The 17,675-nt window shown below is 39.3% G+C and overlaps 1 protein-coding gene across 1 annotated transcript; it reads right to left on the bottom strand.

Moving 5' to 3' along the window:
• Window positions 1-372: 372 nt before the first annotated feature.
• LOC113210477 (huntingtin) lies at window positions 373-14,932 on the bottom strand. The gene is made up of 49 exons (XM_026428492.2): window positions 14,722-14,932; window positions 14,369-14,555; window positions 14,156-14,283; window positions 13,926-14,079; window positions 13,704-13,845; window positions 13,438-13,628; window positions 13,156-13,351; window positions 12,690-12,965; window positions 12,441-12,610; window positions 12,097-12,337; window positions 11,798-12,009; window positions 11,388-11,543; window positions 11,148-11,308; window positions 10,856-11,058; window positions 10,673-10,773; window positions 10,426-10,562; window positions 10,064-10,310; window positions 9,751-9,985; window positions 9,550-9,674; window positions 9,262-9,447; window positions 8,922-9,142; window positions 8,726-8,843; window positions 8,160-8,320; window positions 7,885-8,033; window positions 7,638-7,780; window positions 7,311-7,559; window positions 6,987-7,225; window positions 6,722-6,873; window positions 6,303-6,613; window positions 6,033-6,212; window positions 5,684-5,937; window positions 5,448-5,600; window positions 5,204-5,363; window positions 5,000-5,125; window positions 4,711-4,923; window positions 4,239-4,593; window positions 3,798-4,119; window positions 3,424-3,684; window positions 3,201-3,323; window positions 3,030-3,121; window positions 2,849-2,958; window positions 2,563-2,769; window positions 2,346-2,489; window positions 2,092-2,240; window positions 1,818-1,995; window positions 1,571-1,721; window positions 1,365-1,491; window positions 1,107-1,269; window positions 373-1,012 (listed from the first exon to the last, which is right to left on the bottom strand). The coding sequence occupies exons 1-49, from the start codon at window positions 14,802-14,804 to the stop codon at window positions 659-661; spliced, it is 9,096 nt and encodes a 3,031-aa protein (XP_026284277.1). The 5' UTR covers window positions 14,805-14,932; the 3' UTR covers window positions 373-658.
• Between the last annotated feature and the right edge of the window lie 2,743 nt (window positions 14,933-17,675).

The raw sequence follows: 17,675 nt of genomic DNA, 5'->3' as shown, positions 1-17,675 counted from the left end.
ATAATAATTGAAAATTACTGAAATCGCAAATGTAGTATTTTCTTTCTAATCTTTACGTTAATTTGTTAGTTGCTATCAACGCGTCATTGCGGGATAAGCGACCCTCTTGTCTGGACGCAGCTAATGAACTCCCACTGAGGTGAGGTAAATGCGTAGAAGCCCCAGCACTTGGACTTGGATGCTCCGGGCCGGCCGACACCTTCACATGACCGTCGGCGGGGTGGCCTACCCAGCAAGTAGGCGTTGTCATTTACATCAAATCCGTCCCAAAACTCAAGTACAAGTTGAGCTACAGTTGGTGCAGTTAGCACTGTGTGTATCACCCTGTCTTGTGTGATAATAAAGCAAGCTTTCCCTAAGTCTAAATACAAGTTTTTTTCCAGCATACCACTTTCTTTTATTTGGCAATACATCATTGGCCACATCAACAGCAATTTGAATGATTGTCTTTGCATCTCCATTTAATTTTTAATACAATTGCATAACCTTCAGTGGTCTAAATCCACATACTAATCTAGGAGACTGAAGGATAAAGGATTAAAATATGTACAAGCATTTGCTCACTTTTTAAAAAATAAGCTTAAGTCTATATATCTATGTATCACCATGTGTGAAGAGCTGTCAGCTATTTCACTTCACACAATCTAAACTATACTCGCTAGCTCAAACTGGAGAGAATTTCTGAATATGGGGAGCTGGGTTCCTTACTAGCAGCTGACTGGAATGTAGACAGAAATTTTTTCTTTTGGATATCACAGGTCAGCTGATGGTAAAAGTCAGCAGCAGAAAGACAAAGAAGTTTTCGATCTTCATATTCACATCGTCCAATCCGAGACTGCACATGGGGGAAAAGTGCTCGTAGCCAAGGGTTACAGGATGCACTTATGAAAAAACAGGTGAGGCACCAAGTTGCCATAGGAACTGGCAGAGTCTGTGTAAAATTTGATAGTGACAAAACAAGCCACTCTTGTAAAAGGCTAAGCTGTGACTGGGCCACAGCACACTCAAAAACCTAAAAAGAAAAAATTACAAATATAATTTTGTGGTTGATGAAATAAATGGATTGGTTGGATTAAAACATATAACATGTGAGTAGGGAGGTATACCTGAAAAACAACACCTGCCAGAAGTCTTGGATGAGGTTGCTGCTGCGAAAGAAATTCACCAACTACTTTGGTTAATACTTCTGAGGCTGGGAAGAAGTCAGTTAAGAGGTTGGGCAGAACAGAACACACTAATTCCACTTCTTGGGGATAACCTTTTTTAATTCTGAAATTAGAGGGGAAAAGTCTTGCTTAAAATATTACGATAATTAAATATGTAATGTCAGTAAGATTTTTGCAACACAGGTATAGAGTAATAACCTGTCAAAAAGAGCTGATGTTTTCTCCATAGCCAAAATAAGTTGTTCAGGGTCGGTGGGTTTTAATTGTTTCTCAATTTCGCTAATTCCAGTATTAGTTTTGCTCACCATAGTTTGTCCTTCATGCCCTGTAGGCACCGAAAAAAATGGACAACAATGAAAGTCATGAATACTCCTTAGAAACTGAAATTATTTATACTACCTTACCCATATACATGCAAGACAACAGAAGTTGCAAATAATTGAAAAACACTCCAGGATTAGGATCAGCAATGCTTTCTACAACCAAAGTTGTAATCTGATCTAGGGTACGGACTGAGAGTGCCCCTGATTGTGAGACAACCAATCTCTCAAGACCCTGTCAGTTTCAACAGACATCATACATCAGACAGTTGTTTGATTACTAATCAACATAGTTTATAATATAATAAGATAGAGCTAATTATGAGCTTACCTGCAGAATTAAACGCTGAAGGGTCGGTGATATCCTACTATTCGGATTAGCAAAAGTTATTGCTTGAGGTAAAATAATTGAAACAGCTTGTTCTAGTGCATCGATCTTACATCGACTGAAGTTATCCAATAGATGAAAAGCCAAGGACCAAAGAATAATGTTTGGCTCCTCATTCACACTGGAAAGGACAAGGTAATTGAGTGAAACTCCACAATAATAAAAACAAGAATTCTTTTGTTTCTATAACTTTTTGAAAATGAAGTTATTTACGTACCTCAAATTAGAATTAGACACTAGTTTTTTGCTAATATATTCTGCTACTAATATAACAACATTGCGAGTAGTCTCAAGCAGACTTGGATCAGCAGAAGACGGAAACTCTTGTCCACTCAGAATTGCATCATTGTCTCCTCCATCAGGTTTCTTCAAAATAAAGTAAGGGTCAGAACTTCCACAAAGATTTCAAAATTATACTGCCATTTTTGTTTTGCTTTGTAATTTTACATAATTTAAGAAATAAAAGCAAACCTCAGTGTCTCTTTCTCGTTCAGCCAGTAGACAGCCTTGCAGCATGTAAATCAGCCCATGAAGTGAGGCTGTTACAGTAGGTACAAAACTTGAACGGAGAGTCATGTCAAGTGTGCGCATGATGCGATCATAAACAGCAATGTCCTGAGAGCAAATTAGTATTGTGAGTAGCATACATTTTTCAAGCACCCAATTTGATTTCCATAAACAAACTTACAGGCTGGAGAACAGCACAGGCTTTACATTGACCTAAAATAACATATTGCTGCAATATATCATCCTCTACAGGCTGACTTTTTGTCAGTTCTAAACATGTCTGAAGTAGCCATTGCCATTGTGACTGTTCAGTGAACAAATCAGAAACTGCTAAGACTGAACATAAAACTTCATGTAAAGGGCGACTAGAACCAGACATGCCTGAAAGCTGAAAAAATGTGGTAAAAAGAAGTACTGATAAACATTAACAACTACAATTACAGCATTACAGCCTCTCAATATAATACCTGAGGTTGAGTCCATTGAGTACACAAATCCAAAAGAAAGTATAAACAAGAATTGACATCTACTCCACTGGTTTCTAAAGCTGTATACCTCTTCATAAATGTTTCAATGACTAAGACAAAAAGCATTTTGATTTCATACAGAACTACAAAATAACAAGAGAACTAGAATAATAGAAATTACCTGAAGTAGAAAATTGCTTTTTACATACACCGTCCTGAGATCTCTCTAGAGCATACTGGAGATACTCGACAGAAACCTGCCCATAGCGAAACCTGGAAGGATAGTAACAAAAAAATTCAATAATAATAATAACAAAAATTAAAATTGAAAAACATAAATTAAGAGAACTACCGCTTTAGAGAAACAAAGTGTTCTAGGTTGGGCCGATCAAATACAGAGAAATGTTTCTTGCCATGAAGTCCTTCCTCTTTCCAAAGAAGGATCTGCTGAATAGCATGAAGTTTCCCAGCCGGACTAAAGGAAGGAAAGGATGATGAAAAATAAAACAATACTGATAATTACGCAAGAAATGTGAGAGGAAAAATATAGTGAACACTCTTGGCACGATTTGTACCTGTTGGAAGTGAACTGAAAAGAAATATCTCTGGGACAGTGCATAAGCTGACCAACACTGGGATTACCAGGTGTAGGCAATGATAAGGTCTGGAGCAGGAGAGCAGTAATTGCCTCTATAACGGCACTGCTAGCTTCAGTTTCAATTGCTACATCTTCAGACGGCATATTTTCATTGCTTGAATCAGCACTTAATACACTCAATAAAGACATCCATGTCTCTTCAAACTGCTGTCGGCTTGTCCAGCCTAACAAAATCACTCTACAACCAAAAGTAAATGAAAATAACACCAATAAAGTTCATTTAAAGTTGAAATAAATAACAATTTAAGGAAGTGTTAAGGACTTGAGACACAAATCCTGAAATTGTTTTACCTAAATATGAACTGTCGGAGAATATCAATGTCTTGCAAAAACTCAGTGGGTAAGGGAGGAACTTGAGTGTTATAAGGGCCTTTAAGAGTGACAGTCCAACCATGTTTCCATACTTCAGGGGGGGTCAATACATATGAATTCAAAGGAGATGTCCTTGATAGTTGAACAATTAGTTTTTTAATTGGGGCAGACAGAAAAGGTGGAATATTTTGGCATACACGGTTAAAACAATGTTTCTCAAGCCATGTGACAAGAATCGATATTTGATGACAAGCATGTGCAATATTTAGAGCTTCTGGTTTTGAAAGAGCTTCATTTAATCCTAAATAAAAGAGAAAAAAAGGAAAATCTACATTAGTTACTGTAAAAGGTAATGCTGAAATAATCACAATAAGATTAATAGCACAGCAGATATCATGGAAGCATAAATGGCAGACAAACCATCATTGGATATAAGAGGAAGTGGCTCCCCTAGCGTGGCAAAGTGAACAATAGCAGAAATTGCAGAACAGGCAGAGGCAAGCCGGGTGGAATACTTTGGATGCTCTAATATAGCACCAAGAGTAGGTTCACAGAGCACCCGACTTGCACACGCTAAGCCTAGCTCCAAACAGTGAGGCTGAGGGGCACGGAATTTTTTATCCATTGGTGAAATAAGAGTTCCTCTTCCAAAATTCAAAGCACTAGGAGGATCATGTGTATCAACAGACAAAGATTTATTTTTCTTATCTGACCTTAACCTCTCAGCCTTGATAGTAGATCGCTCAGCACTTTGAGAAAACTGACTGTGTATTGCCTATGTAAAGGACAAAATTGATCAAGCAAAAATACAAGAAAACAGAAACCAGCCACTTAACAGTGGGAAAAGTGGTAAAAATAACAAGTAAGAGAATTAAATAGACTTATGGCTTACCTCTAAACATAGAATTGCAAAAGTCACGAGATCCTCAGCAGCTTCCGATGGTACAACTCCGCCCAGTTTATCAAGCGAATAAACATAACTGCTTACAGCTGCTGCTATGCAGAACAAAGAGTCAATTTTCAAATCATTTGCCAAAATTTTCAACAGAGTCTGTGAATATGCCTGTTCTGCATTTGTTGGAGGACGTCCAACAGGCAGAAATACCTGAACAATTTGAAAATTGAGGGATTAATATTACACAAACACTAACATATTGATCAAAAAATTGATTTGTAACTACCTGATGGTCTTTAGGTACAAGTTCAGTCAGATGGTGAACCCTTTGCATGAGCACCATTCTAGAAGCACGGTATAAAGGAGATAACATGTCTTCAATATTTCTCTTATGTTCCAAAAGAATAGAAGCCTGTGTAAAAGTGAAGAAAATTGAATTATAATTTAAGAGCAGACCATCACTAGAATCAAAATGTGGAAACTGTTCAACCTGGAGGGTCTGATGGGTACCATGACGAAAGCAAAGTTGTAAAATGGAAAGGTGAGTGTCTGGGCTACTCAGAACAGACACAGCATCTTCAAGGTCGAGACGACCAAGGAGGTGAGTTGACTCTTCTACTGCGACTCCAGTACAAGATGCTTGACTACATCTAAAAATTAAAAAACACCATTAATTCTCTAAAATGTTGAGAAAATTGCAATATTTAAGTAGACCAATTTGTTCAAATGCATACCTTAATCTGACCTGACTGAGATACCATTCTTTGTCTAATTTAAGGTTCTGTAATGACACAGGTGAGAGAGGACGAACTTGATCTGATTCAAGAGGTGATAATGCCAAACACTGTGATCCTAGCTTGTTCAGGATACTGACCAAACCACTTTGCCTAGAGCAAGAAAAGTCAGAGAGATGATATATATGAAAAGATTCAAAGTATCAGTTTTAAAATTCTGAAAATTTGATACTTACTTTCTGTCCAAACAAGAATGGCGAAATGAATGTAAGATATCACGTAACTGTTCTCGTGTGAGCTGCTCACTAACTTGAGCTGATGGTAGAGTGAGTAAGTACTCAGCCTGACGAGTACACAGTTGAGCAGCTCGTCGAGCCACTGCAGGATGTGCATGACCAACATAATGTTCTGCAAGCAGGAGTAATAGAGACCCCCTACATGAGGGATGTACACCCTCCAAGCACTTCAAAAGACCTATAATGGGTTTAGCCTAAAAATAAAAGTAAATTTAAAATATGTCATTTTTCTGATGAAAGAAGATAACAAAACACGCAAGCAGAGAAAAATGAAAGTCTCCCAAAATACCTTATTTGGAGGGAAGAAATTTTCTTTTACAGCCTCCAGCATCAAACTACTGTGTTCAGGGCTTCGATGCAAGACGGCAATTAATTGTTGAACTGGAAACTCTGAACTTAGCTCAACAATATTCAACATTTGGCTTTTTAAAAACCAAACTAATTGCTCAGATTCACAAGAGTTCTCACACTGAAATCAGACAGCATAGCAGGCAATGATCAATCTTAAGCTCAAAACAACCAAATACAAAGATAAAAATATTTTGATGTTAGAGCTCACCATAAAATCACAGTAAACAATTATGGCACCTGTACGAACAAGTTCCACATTTATACTGTTACTTGTAAGACATGGCTTACATTCATCTTTTTTAGAGGAGTCTTTAGCTATTGATGGAAGAACTCTTGCCCAAAATGCATGATTGCCATAGTTCAAAAGAGTCAGTAAGTAGCACCACAAAAACATTAAGAGAGGACAGGTAGATGCAAGCTCAAGGAATACTGCATTTGCATCCTCTAAAAGAAGACTGTCTTCAGTAGCATGTCCTGCCACCAACTCAACAGCAGCACGACCAATTTTTCTGTGGCTTCCTTCAACGAAATAATAAATTAAGTGAAAGAACTGGAGAGTTAATCCTACAAAACACAATAGTCGGTTGGGTAAATAAAATATTTAGAAGCTGAAACATGAATATTTACCTGATTGAAACATGTGAATGCAAACCAGCAAAAAGTGTGCTAAGAGCTCTTCAAGGTAGTGACAGTCTTTAAGCAAGTCAGGAGATGAAGCAGGATCCATAACAATACTATCTATCTTTTCTCCAACAAGTCCTATTACTCTTAAAACCAATCTGGAAGGCAAACAATACAATTAGGGAAAGAAAGCAGGATACTGTAGAAAATTTGAACTTATTGCACTTTTTATCAATAATAAGAAATAATGAAAAGTATCGTTTATGCGTACCTTGCAAAGGTAAGTTCAGGTGTGCTTGATGTTAGGGGTGTTGTAGCAATCGCAGCAACATTTAAGGGATCAGGGCTAACTAAGTGAACAGCATTTCCTCGTAAAAACAGAGCTGGTAGGACAATCTCAAGTTCCTCAAGCCTAGCAAGAGTAGCATCCTCCTTTCCTTGAGCAACAAGAACTAATGTGACTGCCAAAATAGTTCCAAGCCACCTAATGACTGAACGTATTGAACTATCCTGTAATATTAAAAAAGCTTTCACAATATTCTAACATGATGTCTTGTCCATAGACAAATAAAAAAAGTAAATGAAAGAAACCTACAGATTGTGGGGGAGGAGAAAAAAGAACTTTCAGCAGTGGATCAACTGGCATGAAAACACTCGGTGCTAAGCTATGCAACAATAACTGATGGAGTGCCTTTTGGGCATCACAAGAGTCCAATTTTAATCGGCCACATGTTAATAAACCTAAAATAGCATCGCACACTTGACGAGACCAGCGTCTCCAGCGCTCTTCACCCTCCGGCCAAGTTCTGCATTCTACAAGGACGATGCTAAGAAGTTTCATAACCTGAAAGTTAGAAAAAATAATAGTATTAATGAACCTCCTCAAACTCAACCGAAAAAATTAATTTGGGCTTGAGCATACCTGGTGGTATTCAACTAGTCTTAACAACATGGCTACCATTACTTCTCTCTGAGTTTCCAGCTCCTCAGCGTCAATAGTTCCAGAGCTTAAAGATGCCTTGGATATGAAACCATGCTCTACTACTGGTAGAAGTGCAGGAATACCTTAAAACCATGCCAAAGTGGAATAAATAATTTAAAATAATAACAAAAAAGAAATTTCCAGGGACTTTACATTGGCAATATTTTTGACTAGTTTCAGAACTCACAGTGTGTTAGAGGATTTTGTCCACTTGCCATTAACCCATCGCATAGCTGTATAACTTTTGGTATACTGGTTATGGACTTGGAATGATGCTTTTCAAAGGAGAGTAATACCATAAAATGGAATATGCACATTATAAGGTCTTCTGCATTTCTACATAGCATTAAAAAAACAAAAAACAAAAAAAAAAAAACAACTGATAAAATTAAAAATTTGGGGGAAAAAGATAACTTTACAGTGAGTAAGTAGATAGGAAATAATTGGTTAACTGAAACTTACAGAATTTGTCCCTCTTCAATGAACTCAAATTGTTTTTGCACAAATCCAATGAATACCATTTCAGAATCAAGTAGACAATAATTCACTCTTAGCTGGACAAGCTGAGTTAGTAAAGACAACACTTTAACTTGCAGCTGGACATCACTGGTAACAGTATATTGCTGAAACAATTTTTCATTTCATTTAAAGAATACTAAAAAATGCATTGTTAAAGTAATACTACTTTGTTAATTCAAATAAGCTAGAAAAGAAGTAAAAACAGTGGTACATGAAGGGTACCCAACTTTTCTGATGGGCATACAATGATTAGAGATTGAATGGATGACAATTGTAATATAAATATATAGTCCAAATCCGGCAACATAATGAATTTTTGAGAAAAAGTTTAAATTTGGAGGCCGTCAACGATTATTCTAGGTATTTTAGCCATAAAAATATTTGATTAAACAGTGATTGGAAAATGACTGGGGCAGAAAGTGTACAATGGTTGGAAATAGTACTTGGTAATACATCAGAGTAGTATGGCAGAAATGTGAAATAGCATATCAAATATATTTATGCTGTACCTGAAGAGATTCTATGACCATTGGCTCAAAGAGACGAATATATGATGCAAGGAAAGTTGTGTCAGCCATTTTGCAGGCAAGTTTGGAGTCACTTTGATGGCGAAGATTTTTATTTAAGCTGTGGGAGAAAAGAAGTTAATGAAACCACTAATGATCTCTGGTTCATTGTGTACCATACTCGCAAAAATATGCTCACATAGTAGCATGTAAAGTCTCCAAATTTTGTGACTTAGTAGCAGATGCAGCAGCAAGAAATTGACTGAGTTGCCTGTACGGCTCTTGAAAACTCACAGAAAAATAGCCACTGCATTTATCATTAAGATTCCCTACACTAGGTACTTGTTGAAGAGGTCCATCTTCTGACTTAAAATTATCCCAAAAAGATACTAAGTTCATACCAACCACACATTTGAGCAACTGAAACGCAAGAGAAGAATGTTAAACAAAAAAGACAAAATATTGTTACTTAACTTTAAAACATACCTGTGTAATGTGAGCCTAGTTATGTAGCATTCATTCTACAAATTAAATCTAACCTGACTGACACAATGAACAGTAGCAGCTGGTGACAGGCTCATGGTACTCCTCAAATACAACAAAAGTTCTTCGGCAATTCTCCCTGCTTCATTGAGAGTCATTACTTCTAAGAGCTGAGAAAGAACTTTGAGAGTTGAGCTGACTAGTCCCACAAATTTGTCACACATATCAGTTTCAAGGGATGTCTGTAATAGTCCCAGAAAATCATGACCACACACTGTATTAAGAAGCACCCTTATGTTCACAAGCTATAACTAAAGTGTTTATTCCATTTGAATTTCAAATACCTTGTAGTTTGTATAAGATGACCGTAAAAGCTCAAAAAGTTTTACATAATGCTGATTGTTTACAAACGAGCCAAATGGCGAACTCTTACTGCTTTTTCTCTCCTCAGTTTTTTCTTCCTTTTCACCTTAGAAAAAGGAAAGAAAATCAAAGTAGCTAGGTAGCAAACGCTTATAATCAACTAAAAATCAAGTCGTAATTACCGTGAATAATATTTTTTATGGGTGACATTCCTCGCCCACTCTTAACATCTGCTGACAGATCACCTGGAATTGTTGAGGTTTTTCCTACACTACTACCATGTCGTTTAATGGGAGAGAGAGAGGGAAGTCCAGGTTTATTGCCTGATGCTGTGGGTTGAGAGTCCTCAAGAATATGTGAAATTATACTTAATGTGCGCATTACATGGAGTAGAAGTGACTCCGCAGAAATGCTGACCTGAGCAAATAAAAGAAGAGGCTGAGAAAAGACCTAACTAACACCTGCAAACTACCAAAATATGGACAAAGCAATCACCTGCTTGTCCTTAAACATGGACCATAATTGATTTGAATGAGAATTAGATTCCAATTTCACTCCAGGAGGTGGGTTTTCTACAGGGTGCATATTTGCTAAAGCTACACCACAAAATAAATTTCCTGTAAGGGTATTCAGCCACTGTTGTGCTCCCAGTTCAAGAGTGGAGGGATTAGTCAGTAAAAGTGACAAAACATTTTGCAGCAGACCACTTGCAGCTGAAAAGCTGCTTCCAGTAGAACCATCACTGTGAAGATTAAAGATGATAAACAGGTTAACACTACACTTCATTGCATTGATGTAGGTACTGTATATATTTTGAAAGTAGATAGATATTTTTTCTACCTTGAAGATCTTCTCACCTGAATATTCGCTTAAATTCACGTTTAGAACTTAGTTTTGGAGCAGAAAGAGTACAGATTATACAATTCCAGCTCTTCATATGCGTAGCTGGAGAATATCTCTCTGCCAATAGAGAAAGCGTTTCACAGCATCCCATCTACATAAAAAGAAAAACAGTCATACTTACATTTTTCAATAATTTTCTGATAAGTATTAACTGAATATGGGTATTAGCCATTAGAGAATGCTTTCTAAGGCTTAACTTACTGTCAGATATTTTGATGATGACTCCAGTAATAAAAGCGAAAGAGTATCAACAACTCTTGATAGAGCTGATTGTACACTGAAACCCTCTTCTGCCTTAGGACCTGGAAAAATAAAGGAAACATTCAGAGTTTAGCAGGTTTTCAAAATCATGATTATGAAAAATGATCTAAATAAATTACACACCAGCTTTATTCCAAGCATTAAATGGTGGAGTAAGATTATCCAAACGAGGAATTTTTTGGAAACTTCTTCCATAAGTTGATGATGATAGAGGTTCCGAATCCTCCAACAATTTGTGAAGCTGTGCGTCACTCATGTCACTAGCAGCAGTTATAACTTCATTAACATTATGACGGTCCACAGGGTAAAAGAGATTTGGAATGATTCTGTAAGGCGGAAAATCAGTTGCTGAAAAGTCAAAGTCTGAACATAAAATTCTGTTCTCCTTAAAAAAGTAGGTATTACACATTAATACCTCACAATGGCTTCAGCAGCAGCGTGACGAACTCTATTGTCATCATCCTTCAGGAGGTCAAGCAGTACTTCATGGAAAATTTTGTCTTGGAAAGTTGATGAACCAGTTACATAGTGAATCACAACATATTGAAGGTCACTGACTAGCTCTAAGAGTTTTACCTAAAAGAAATTAGAACTTAAAATGAGTTGTTTGAGAATTACTTCTTTATCACCTCAAAATGCAAGAAATTACTTTTACCTTTACAAGCCAATAAGGGTTTTGGGCTAGTCTACAGAGAACTGGTAAAATTGGGAAAATCTCCTGACTGTCCCTACTCTTGAGAAGCTCAGAAAAACATTGCGATAGAGCTACAAGAGTTTGACGGCATGTAGTTGAAGACTCATCCTCTAAGCCCTAGAATTGTAAAAAAATAAAAATAAAATAAAAATCAGCAAAAATAAGGCTAGGCTTCAGAAACACCAGAAAAACAAAAGAATAAAAGTATGTACTGAAAACTGGTTACTTCTTTAAAACTCTTCAATAGGGCTGGCATTATTGTTTTAATAGATAAGAAAACAAGACACTTGGAAAACTTTAGTCTCATACATGATCAATCAAGGAGTTCCACACAGAAAGTGTTAAGAGATCAAAATTAAAGAAATTCTTACCTGAATGAGATACTGCATAAGCCGGGGAAGGGCCAGGCAAGCAGCTACCTTGGCGTCAGCTTTGCGTTGCCAGCTTTGCCAGTTACCCCCAGATTGAACCAAAACTGAACGGACCAAGGCTGCCAGAAGTGCACAGCATATTGCTCGTAGCTGGGGGTCTGTATGTTTAGTGAACAGAAGCAGCTCACACAAGGGCTGTGAAGAGTTCCCACCTAATTTTGAAGTTGAAAATATGTATTAATATCACTAAAAAGTCTGTTTGGTGTTCACTCACAGAAATATGTTTGAAAGAAAATTGCCTGTTGATGAGCGACGTGAAGGAGATATAGGATCCTTGTCTAAATAAAGTTGGAACACATTCGGATGAAGTTTTACAATTGCCGCAACACAATTGAGAGCAAGGGCTTTAACACTAACTCGAACATTGCGGTCGGGCATTCTGTAGCCCGGGTGACCAGTCAACAGAAAGGAGGTTGCAAGATGGCGTGCACAATAAACTAAAGGAATGGAGCCATCTGTCAAAGATCCAATATCACACACCTAAAAATGGACAGAAAATATTTGATTGCACAAAGGACACAAATCGCTTCTTTAAAAATAAACTGGGAGCAGATTCCAATCTGTTATCTGTTAGTCATAATACCTGATACTTTATTTCAGTTCGATGAGCACCTGGTGATGGACTTGATAGTGAAATTCCACTTACAGAAGGGGGTGGAGTGATTTCCTTATTCATCTCAATTTCCTGCTCTAGACATTCAAGCAAATAAGTTTCTCTAACATCATCTGGTGAGGAGTCGGTGGAGTGTACATCTGCATAAGGGTCAAAAAAGAAGACATTATAGAGGAACTCACACCATAATAATTAGGTACAGTCAAGAGGCTTCCGTACCACCAGCAGAAGTTACACAATCCCTTTCTGGAATTGGGGGCAAATCAGGTTCACATGGATCTGCTGCATCTAAGAGTTGTAGCCTGGCCACATTTGCCTTTGGAGTACAAGAAATGGCCTTATTTGTTTCCAGTGACATTCCAGACCCATCTTGAACCCATTTCTCTAATAAAGGAGCAGATACAGCATCTGACATGGCAGTTGGTAAATCTGAGTCAAGATCTAATAGAGAGTTTTCATCGCAAGGTGCAATTGAACCTGCCACACTAATCTGACCTGCAAACAAAGTTCAAAATAATACAATAATATGTGATAAATAAATAATTTTTCTTATTTCATAACCTGTAATACTAACAATACCAATGAAACTAATAACAAGAAAATTAACATTCATATCCATTTGCAGTGTATTTGTAAACAATGGACTGAGCAATAAACCATACCAACTAACTACTACAAGACCTACTTAGGGAACGGCGTTGTATGTTAGATGGTTCACAAGGAGAAGCTACAATTTGTGACCGAGAGATTCCATGTGGCGAAAGAAGAATTGACACAAGACCAGTAGGAGGTGAGGTAAGGAGTTGATGCAGTAGTTCCAAAGATGCATTGACTACATTATGATCAGTATGTTTGGAGAAATAGATGCTAAGTTCATATACCTAAAGGGAGAAAAAGATTAAAGCACAAGTAAGATGCAGGACAAAATTTCATAGTTGTATCAAATTTCATGTAAGAACTAATTTACTTGAATCATGTAATCTATACTGTATGAAGCACGATTATGACCTCTCCTAACACCAAAACTTCCTTGAAGTTCGCCTTGCCCAGTTTGTTCCTCATCATAATTAGTAAAATGGGGTAAAACTGCTCTTAAGCAGCCTAACAATCCAAGAATTTCTGAAACTGCTTGATTTTCCTTGATAGGAACCACAGAATCTGAAATGACAAAATAAAACATACCAGTAAATAACATTTCAGTGTGTTTGAGCATTTCCTGATTAGAACACATACCAACAAGAGTATTTAAAGTCTCCATTAAAAATACTTTAGGTTTGCGGCAATTCAGACATATGCTCACTATACAAGTTGCTGCTGTTCTCCGAACTTGGGCTGATTCTGATGACAGATTTTGGAGAAATGCTTTCAGGAGTTCCTATTAGAGCAGAGAAGCCATGAAGCTCTAGATCATTTGCAATATAATTAGTTTCTCAAATACCATTTTTAACTTATTACCTTCACATCTTTGTCAGAAGTAAAAAGACCAAGTGCCTTAAATATTTGAGGCATTGCAGTGGCAAGAGTTTCTTGTACAGATTCTTCGTTTCTTTTACTAATCTGCATAAGGCATGGCATCAAATTGTTTACATATGGTTTACCCTTTTGTGGCCTGTAATCAAGTTTTAAAAGATTAAACTGAGTAATTCAAACAGATCAGAAACAAACAGGAAAAAGACACCTCTTACCTAATCATGTGACTGAGGTACGCAAATCTCCAGAGGGCAGCCCTCAAGCTACGAGCATTTCCATTACGCTTGATTTCTTTGTGAAGTTCTACCTGTACTTTCATTACATTGCTGTCCATAATAGCTTGCTAAAATGGATGCAAATAAAAATAAATTATAGACAGTATATCCTCAAAATTATGAGAGAGAACATGACAAGTTCTATGTTTTTACCCTGATTATCCGGTTGAGACTCTCATCAGCAGTCATGCGAACATCTGAGTCTGGGTCATTGCACAATTGTAACAATGATTCAACTGCAAAACTTAACACCATTATATTGACACCTCCTGTTTTCAGCCCTGATATGGAGCAAAATGTGTCTGCTGTTGTAACACATAAGGCTATTTTTTCTTTTCGTCTGAAATAACCCAAAAATTGTCAGCAATGAGTGAAATTTTGCATGATACGATAGTTTTAAGCTATACATATATATGACACATTATATAACCAGCCAACAACGTAGAAATACAGAACGTTTATGTTATAGTTACCCAAATAAAGAAACATAACCTCACATTGCATACCTTGGGGAGATTTCTTCGGTAATGTGGACAGGCAAGTGCTTTAAAGCGTCCCATGATTTCATGAGCTTCTCGAGCGTTGCCATTTAAAATAATACAAAGTATTAAACTAGAGTTGAATTTCATTCATGTCAAACATAGGTAAGTGTTGTTAATATCAATATGTACGACATTATGAATCAGCGCCTTGCAGATTGTGTTGACATTATGTTGACAACCAGACAAAACAAGCAGACAAGCAGCAGACGAGCAGATGTAGCAGACGGTTCTAGACAACAAAGCAACGAGAACATCTATCTTTCTTTAAATAATAGATGTTAATTATTTATTGGATTCTGTTACTAGAACGAAAATATATATCTTGCCACGCTTCAGAAACATTATTTTTGAGCGTGGTTGGCGCAACCCCACGCCAACCCCGCGGGAAATACAAAGTCGACGTACCACTGTTACCGCCTCTTCTCTTGCCTGCTCGAAACATTCAAGAGGGGAAAAAAACATTTTTAGACAAATTCGTGCACTACGTGGTGGTCCTTAAAAGTGGCCCCAAGAGCGCTTTCTGGTGGCCAAGAAGGTCAAAAGGTGGTTTTGAAAATGAGCCAAATAGTGTATTTCGACTAACATAGGGAGAAGAATAGCGGGTAGAACTAAACGTTACCGATTGGTCGAGAGCTGAACGCCTCTACGTCACGCCGTTAGTGGGGGGTAAGAGCTCGGCCAATTAGGAACATTTATATTCTACCCGCTATTCTTCTTCCCCTGTTAGTCGAAATTACACTATTGGCAGTACAGCCTACGGTCGTACCAGGTGTAACTGAGGAGGTATTGCATACTCAGTAGTATGGCAGCAGCGGCTATGGCCCCTTACGGGCGTGAACGAAAGAGTTATATAACTCTTTCGTTCAAGTTACGGGTGTAAAGAGTAGACAAACCCACAACACTTGCGTATTCACATTTACACCCGGTACTGTCGTAATCGCTGTCTGTCAACTCCCATGTAGCCCGTGCTTTGAAAAGTACGACCTCTTATAGGCACTGCCGTTCTGCCGGGGAACGCCGAGTACAGCCTAGGCCTAGAGCTGTCAAGCACCATGCCGCACCTTGCTGTTAAGTCTGTGTAAATACTCCAGGCGCGCATAGACTGGCGGTGCACTCTAGGCGGAGACGCCCGGAACCTCGGTTGTCCGGACTCGGCGGCTCCGTCGACTCGCGAGGCTCCTCCCCTGCCCGTGCTCGGCCCGGCCGGCAGCCACAGCGGCAGAGGCCGGAGGAGCCCCTTTAGTAACTTTTGGCGACCATCGATTTTTTTTCCCCCGCTCTCTTCCTTCCCCTCGCTTTTTGGTTGGCGCCATTGTGTAGGGTCCGTTTGTCTTGTTTCCCTCCAGGGCCGGGCCGGACGCCGGACATTCGACGGCAGAGGTCAACCGGTTCCCGCAATACAGGGTGGCCGCTCTGCCCCGTTGTTTTAAAAAGGTAGACTAGCCCGCCAGCACCTACCTCTCCAGTCCCCTCCCACCTCCCCGCTCCGTCTGTCAGCGGGCTAGTCTACCTTTAGCTAGGATAACATTCCCTTCGACTCCGGGGGTGGGGGTCGGGGGAAGCCCCATTCAAAGACGTCGTCGCATCGATATTCGTTCGTCGGAGCGAAATCTAGGTACTCGTGGAAAAGCATAGTTCTTAAACACCTTTCTCAAGGGCACTCTTGGCGGGTGGAGAGGCAGCTCCCCACCACTCTCCCGCCCCGTGCCTGGCAGCCATGGCATAGGCAACCCAACGTACGTGCGTCATGTCTTAGCTTTGGACATCCGGTACAGGCCATCGACCTCGCATTTCTCACTTGGTTATAGTGTAGCGAGACTTGTGATTGCACTCCAGCGCTTCCGTTTTACATTCCCTACCGCGAAGAAGGGTCCCCGTCATGACCAAATTACCTGCAAAATCTGCGTACCACAAACGGTGCCGGAGATATTTGCATTTCAAGGTTGAAAGTGTCGTGTGCTGGTGAAGTCGAGGGTGGAAGGGTAAGAGATGTCCACGAGTGGTTAACTTTGAAGACTGGTTCGGTGCCAACTTATGGATACACAACAGAAAGATAATTAAATTGCCTTTTTTTTGGGGGGGGGGGGGGGGTCGCCCTTTTGGGCTTTCGGGGGTAGAGAAAGACTGCCGTGTGGAAAGCTAATCGTAATCAACACATGTCCCTTGCAATATCACACGCTCGACCAATCACAAGTGTACCACCTCAAAACGTTCCCCTGTTGGCGTTCGATTTGGGGTGCAACGTGTTTGCTCGGTTCCCAGCTCCGGGGTCGGCCCAAGAGAGCGTGGGGTCTGTCAACATGGCTTTCGCTCCCACCCCCGTATTGCAGGACACATTTTCCTTCCTCTCCAGGGTACGACGGACGCGGGGTCACGACTGGGCCGGGCCGGGGCCGGGGGCAGCCAGACAACGAGGCGTCATCACAGCGGCTTGTTTGACCAACATCATATCATATTCATATTCTCATCCCTCCTAAGATGGGTGTACACACAGACGCATACGTCAACACTGAGGAAACAAGTGTTTTCTTCTAGGTGGGCTCATAGTAATGGAGCGCGGGGCGTTTAACTAATACTCGACGGAACGGGACATGGATGGTAAACTGGACATACTTTTTTTCTTTACTTCTGTCTACATGCTTCCCGCTTACGCATTTTTTTTTATTTATTTTTTTGTAATTTTGATGTTGAGAGAAATCCATGAGGTATGAGTAAGGAAGTTCATAACATGTTTGGATATTTCATGATATAAGTAAGAGAGAGAGAGTGGTAGAGTTTTGTCTGACCCCCTCTGCCCCATCTAGCCGCTGCCTACCTCACAGGCTCAGCGGCGCGCGGCCGCTACGCACGCGGCGCCTCTCCCTGGCTCCGGAACCGTTGAAAATATAGATGGTGGGTGTAAGGGTAAGGGAGAGCTG

Source organism: Frankliniella occidentalis, unplaced genomic scaffold (assembly GCF_000697945.3).
Source record: "Frankliniella occidentalis isolate FOCC.00 unplaced genomic scaffold, Focc_3.1 Scaffold195, whole genome shotgun sequence".
NCBI classification, from domain to species: Eukaryota; Metazoa; Arthropoda; class Insecta; order Thysanoptera; family Thripidae; genus Frankliniella; species Frankliniella occidentalis.
The sequence above is the reverse complement of the archived record's forward strand: the minus strand, read 5'-3'. Positions and strand labels throughout refer to the sequence as shown.